The sequence below is a fragment of the Ceratina calcarata genome, unplaced genomic scaffold, assembly GCF_001652005.2.
Source record: "Ceratina calcarata isolate Rehan_Ccalc_2016 unplaced genomic scaffold, ASM165200v1 scaffold334.2, whole genome shotgun sequence".
In the NCBI taxonomy this organism is placed as follows: domain Eukaryota; kingdom Metazoa; phylum Arthropoda; class Insecta; order Hymenoptera; family Apidae; genus Ceratina; species Ceratina calcarata.
The window spans coordinates 60926-66549 of NW_017156169.1; the positions used below are offsets into that span (position 1 = coordinate 60926).

General features: G+C 48.3%; 2 protein-coding genes across 3 annotated transcripts in view; both read right to left on the reverse strand.

Annotated features, from left to right (window-relative positions):
* Positions 1-1796, reverse strand: part of LOC108624917 (uncharacterized) — a 6683-nt gene extending 4887 nt beyond the window's left edge. The window contains exons 1-2 of one of the 2 annotated variants that reach the window (XM_018024534.2): positions 864-1796; positions 290-572 (exon numbers count right to left, since the gene is read on the reverse strand). In XM_018024534.2, coding sequence (XP_017880023.1) covers positions 290-572; positions 864-1101 — 521 coding nt within the window. In that variant the 5' untranslated portion in view covers positions 1102-1796. Of the gene's footprint in view, positions 1-289; positions 600-863 lie in introns of both variants that reach the window. The other variant, XM_026813448.1, reaches the window with a different exon arrangement.
* Positions 1797-2288: 492 nt separating this feature from the next.
* On the reverse strand, positions 2289-5624 carry ImpE1 (Ecdysone-inducible gene E1). The gene is made up of 8 exons (XM_018024443.2): positions 5317-5624; positions 4642-4807; positions 4422-4553; positions 4098-4340; positions 3771-3947; positions 3204-3617; positions 2854-3117; positions 2289-2515 (listed from the first exon to the last, which is right to left on the reverse strand). The coding sequence occupies exons 1-8, from the start codon at positions 5377-5379 to the stop codon at positions 2496-2498; spliced, it is 1479 nt and encodes a 492-aa protein (XP_017879932.1). The 5' UTR covers positions 5380-5624; the 3' UTR covers positions 2289-2495.

A 5624-nucleotide genomic window follows, 5' to 3' on the forward strand; every position in this document is an offset into this window, starting at 1 on the left:
TTTTAATTATGGGAAATGCGTTTTTCTAAGGTACATAAACTTTTGGGATTGACTGTATAGCCAATACATCCTTAAAGATTTTCACTTGTATCATTGACGTACCGTAGACTATTTCAATCGAAATATCATAGTAAATTATTAAATTAATTGTATAATTGCAATCGCATAATAAATTGTAAATTGTTCCAATGAAACTGTATTCGATGATGCAAGTGACCAGTCTTTGGAAGATCGTCAAAGTAGACTTGAGCGAGCCCCTGCGAGAATTTTACCGGTGTTACCTACTCACACGATCGACGAATCAATATTGTTGTCCTTCGTCGGTTTCTTCGGTTGTTTGTCAGATCTGTAGACCGGCGACCAACAGCACTCGAGGCCGGGTTGATGTTTCAAAGCAGCCGGGTCCACGAAAAGGACCACGGTGCCGTTTTCCTCGCGAGATAGGCCGGTGATCAGGGGTTCGGTCGTGCACTTCTCGAATTTCTCTTTCTTTACGTAGGCTCGAATGGACGAATCCAGCGGATCCTTCGACAGCATCTGGCACCGCGAGCTCCACACCAGGTAACCATCCGCTGTTTGTGCACGAACATTTGATCTTTCTTTCAATCGCACCAGAACAGATGTATGTATGTATGTAACAAAAGTGTTCTTTGGTCCGTTGTCAATATTTGTAAAGTTAAGATGTTATCAATTAAACGTGTGTTCTCTCTAATACGTAAACAGAAGATTCGTGTTTATGTTACTTTCTTACAAGTATCGAAATTGGTCGTTACGGTCGGTTTTGGGTAGAATTCGAAATCATCGCTTTTAATAAGGCAAAAATCGACGCTCTTCCGAAGAGCTTTCTGCAGTCGTTGACTCACCCTCCGTCGCGTTGTAAGGCCTGTAGAAGGGTTGATATCTCTGGGCGAAATCATCCTCGGATGAAACGATGTACAAGCTCGCGACAAGCGCGGCCGGGAGCAACAGCAGTACGAAACTCGGTCGTCGACGTAGGCAATCGACGACCAACCGGGATCGTCTCTTTTTACCCCCGTTCCCATCCCCCTTGATGTCGACCCGGTGAACCTCGGGAATCGGCTTCGTTGCTCGTGGTAGCATACTCTCGGCGAGCGTCGGTTCGACGCGAACCTGATCGCGAGGATCATCGAGCCTCGTTCCCGAGCCTCGCTCTCTGTTCTTGCTCTCCGTTCGCGAACAGAGCCGTCGTCGTCGCGAAAACGTCGCGAGAAACCGGGCCCCTCCGTCGACCGGATTTCGCTACTCCCGAATGATTATCTTCACCGGATATCACTACTTTCGTTTGATTAAGTTTGCCGGCACTCCCGACTTCGCGTCCACTAGCGTCGGGACACGTGATTCCTCGTACGTTTTAAGACTCTTGCCCTCGTGACATCCATGACTTGCCATCAAGTATACTTGAAAAGAGCTACGGAATATTGGTCATCGACTAATGATGTGTTCCGCTCTAATTTTGATCCCTAGTAAGAGAAACCGTGTCGGTTCCTGTGTTCCGATCGATTCGATGCGTCGACGACTGCTGTACGTATGTATTTACTCAAGATATTCCATATGTATTGGGCTGACACTCTCTGCACGGTCCCAAAATTACGTTAGGTCGATACGGTTTGGCACGCGACTCTCGACGAGACGGAGTCTCAGATTCTTTTAGTTCCCCCAATTTTCATGTCTCCCGGTCTCGATCGAGAAAATCGTAGATCACGACCCGGCCGACTCCGATGGAGATGCGCCGCGCCGTCGAAGTCTCGATAACGACTGACGCAAATGCGTCTAAAACGATGCGCCCGAGGAGTGAGTGGGACGATACGGGAGGAACGGGGGTGGTGGTTTATGCGCGTCGTCGTATGCAGCTCGCTCGATCCAAAGGCAGCCGCTATTAACTTAAAGGACAGACGTCAAACGGATCGTCGATGAGCAAAGAAACGAGCTGGTGGCACACGCACGGGTAGGTATGTCGTCGAGAATTTCGGTGACGGAATTCGTGACGCAGGGGTTGGGTATCGACCACCCCTGGCCGACATGTTGGCCGTAGGCATCGCGCAGATGCGCCCTTCGAATCGAAACGTCGACGATTCGTTTCGTTATTCTCTCGACAAATCTCTTATTAAAAAACTTATTAAAATATTTATTTATATTAAACATGGAATTGTTTAATCGAATCGGTCGGCATACTTCGTGTCTTCTTTTATCGATCTTTAATTACGTAGGAGTCAGACGAGAAACCAGAGAAACGAGAAAGTATCGTAATGGAAATCGACGACAACGAATTTGCTTTCGTACGTTTATTCGAGTCGCGTATCAAAAAAGAGATACAAAAGGATGACGTATGGATGAGAGGCATTGAACGAAAATCTGATCGTTCTCTTTTCATCGTTGGGTAATTTTCATAACTGCTCTTCCATGGGAAGAGCGTCTCAAACTCCTTGAACCCTTTCCCCTGGCCGGAACAATCGCGCGATCCTACCTCGAGTCGGTTAAGGGAACTGCGAACATCCTGCAAATAAAGGAAAGACAGTTTTCTTTTTTATAACGATAGAATTATCTATACGTGTCCCTGACGTTATAATCGTTAGACAGGAAGTTCTGTTTCCTCTATGAAGATAATACGCGTTGGAAATTATTAGATAACGAGAGACACGAAGAACAATTACGACTCTTTTAATTATACATCGTCTTAGGTATTTTACACAGCCGTGATAATTCTTTTATCAATTGCGAGTTGACGCCCATCTGATTCTATTTTCATCCCAAATGAACGCTGAACGTCGCAATGCGTCGATACGTGTGTCAATATTGATACGGTTTCTAATAGAAAGTGCTGTGGATACTTACTGCAAACGGAGCAGCCTTTCTCGTCGGAACCATCGCCGCAGCCGTCGCGGCCGCTGCAAACGATCGCGTCCGATCGACATCTACCATTCTCACACCTGAACGGACAATACCTCGTGGCGACTCTCCTGCGATTCCCAGTACGCGGCGTCCGGCAAGCTCCCCTCGGTTCGTCGCTTCCGTCGCGGCAGGACACCACCGCGTTGCAAAACTCGTACGCCGGCAAGCACTGGCCATTATTACACCTGAACGCGCCCTCCGGGCATCCTGCGCGCGTCAAATTAGTAGTTCGATTCGTTAATTATTGAGGAAGCCATCGAGGAATCGTTAGGAACAAAAGGAAAGGGACCTACTTCGTCGATCGTTGCATCCGACTTCGTCTTCGCCGTACGGGCAATCCCGCTTCCCGTCGCACACCATCGCTCTCGATACGCACACTTTGCTCTTCTCGCAAACGAACGCCTGCTCCGGACACTTGGTCTCGTTTTCGGAGCACTGCTCGTCCGAACCGTCGCTGCAATCCGGTCGACCGTCGCAGACGAAGAACCAGCTGATGCACGCTCCGGAGCTCCTGCATTGAAAAGTGCCCGGCGTACACCCGGTGCTCTTGGCTGAACAGCTCGCGTTTCCTCGGTACCCGCAGTCGCATACACCGTCGATGCACCGCGAAGAGGGATCGGCCAGTCGGCACTCGAGATCCGAAACGCAATCGAGACCCAGGCTGACCGGCGTCACTTCGTGTCGGTCCGTCTTCGTGGGTGACAATGCTGTCGATCCAAGTTTCTTATATCAATTGCCATGTCAATTATCGTAACATTATAAGAAATATCAATAATAAAAAATATTGTATCAATCATTAGATGACACATATCAAATATTTATATTAATTTTTATTACTTTCTGGATATCAATCGTCTTACATAGTATTGATGTGTCGTTTGCGGTTTCAGTGACAGCGTCGATGACGACGGCATCGTCTCCGTCTTGTTCTACACCGATTGTCTGAGAGTCGATTGAATTTGAGCCAGTGATCATATCAGTAGAGATGAACGGTATCGATTGCGTGGTACCATTTTTCAGCCAAGATACATCCACTCCTGTAAGAGGAACATTCGAAATACAAAAATCGCGGTAGCCCAAAATTTCAATATTTTTTAAGCAATATTAGAAATTCTTTCTTTTCCTCTCCATGAACGACGGCTACCGAGTCCTCGTTTCTTCCTGATAAATATTATTCAAATACGCACCTGTTCCTTCGTCCGTCGTCGTATACGTGGTCTGTTCGATGAATTGCGGTTCCGTGTGGACGTGATCGAAGAGCGGTGCCGGCCTCACCAGATCGTCCGGTCGGCAGACGTCGCCCTCGCGACGCATAGGCGCGGTGCATTGGCATCGGCCGAACAGATTCGGAATCAGGAAGTCGCAGTGCGAGTCCTCCTGCCAGAGTCGGCAGTGGGCGTGCTCGTAACAAACTTGGCCGAGTTTCGCCGCTGGAACGTAACGAGTCGCGCGTTTTTCGATCAACCGTTATCATGCGTATTCGAATATTGTACATACGTACGCCTACTTACGGCTCAGGCAAGTGTGTCGGCGAAACTGAAGGAAACCGTCCTTGCAGCCGCAGAGACCATCGAGACACGCGCTGTTCGCCACTTTCAGCGTGCATTGCTCGTGTACGAGACACTCCTGCCCGAGAAGAGTCGCTGCACAATCGAAATTATACACGTGCGCATTCTCTTCTTTTCTTTGAATTCTACGAATATATATATTTTATTGCCGTCGAATTCTCACCCTCTAAACATTGCGTCCCGTTGTACGCGGCGTAAAAGGGTAAGCAGCGACAGTGACCGCGCTGACACTGGCTACCCTCGATGCTCGACTCGCATTCCGCGTCCCTCGAGCATCGGTCCCCGAGTTTGAAACTCCTGACGATCGACGCCGAGCTCACGATCGTCCCCTGAAATCCGCGTGATGAGAATTCGAATTTCGACTGGAAATCGTGACCCACGTTCACCCTTTCCCTTCCGCCGTTTCCGTCGACTCACCGTTTCCCCTTTTTATGTCATCGGGATTCTCACGAGCGAGCGAACAATGAACAGGAGGAAGAGTGTCGGGACGAACGTGGAAACGCGGAAGGAACAGGTGAAAAGAGGAGAGGTTCCCCTGTGAATGGGAGAATCGTTAACGGTGGCGAGGTGCAACGAACGAGATGAGGATGAGACGCGACATCGGACTAGAGAAGGCAGCCGCGTAACGCGCACCGTTAGCCAGCTGTTTGTTAAGAATGCGCGCACGCAATTTGCGCGCTTTTCCGTGAAAGAACGCGCCTTTTCGAGGAACCGATCGTTACACGGTACATCTATTCGTTAATTTATCTTTTTTTTTACTGTTGCGTTAAAATCTAAATTGATTAGATACACAGTGTTCGGATTGATTAGATGCACAAATTTGATAAATGAAACTCACCAAGTGATTAATTGCGGCCAAGAGAAAAATAATTCCAATCACCGTTCCATTGCGGTCGCGCATGATTTTTCTTGAGTTTCTGTCCGGTTGGATAATCGTCGTTAACTTTAAATTATTGTTTTTATTTCGATCGTCTTTTCTAAGTAAGTAAGAACGAAGAGTAACAACGAAGGTGCGTGGAAAGCAGATGTGCGACACAGAAACCGCGACTAGTATTCGCAGGATCTTCCGAATGACTGAGCGGCACTCCGGTGCGTTTTGGCCCCCGTGAACGAACGATGGAAAAGCGGACAGCACCGTGTTCCCTC

Excerpts from the sequence above, each read along its gene's own strand:
- ImpE1 (XM_018024443.2), bottom strand. The coding sequence starts at position 5,379 with ATGCGCGACCGCAATGGAACGGTGATTGGAATTATTTTTCTCTTGGCC. Across the intron at positions 4,554-4,641 it reads CGGGACGCAATGTTTAGAGG|CGACTCTTCTCGGGCAGGAG; the intron begins GTGAGAATTCGA and ends TCGATTGTGCAG. Across the intron at positions 2,516-2,853 it reads GAAAGGCTGCTCCGTTTGCA|GATGTTCGCAGTTCCCTTAA; the intron begins GTAAGTATCCAC and ends CTTTATTTGCAG.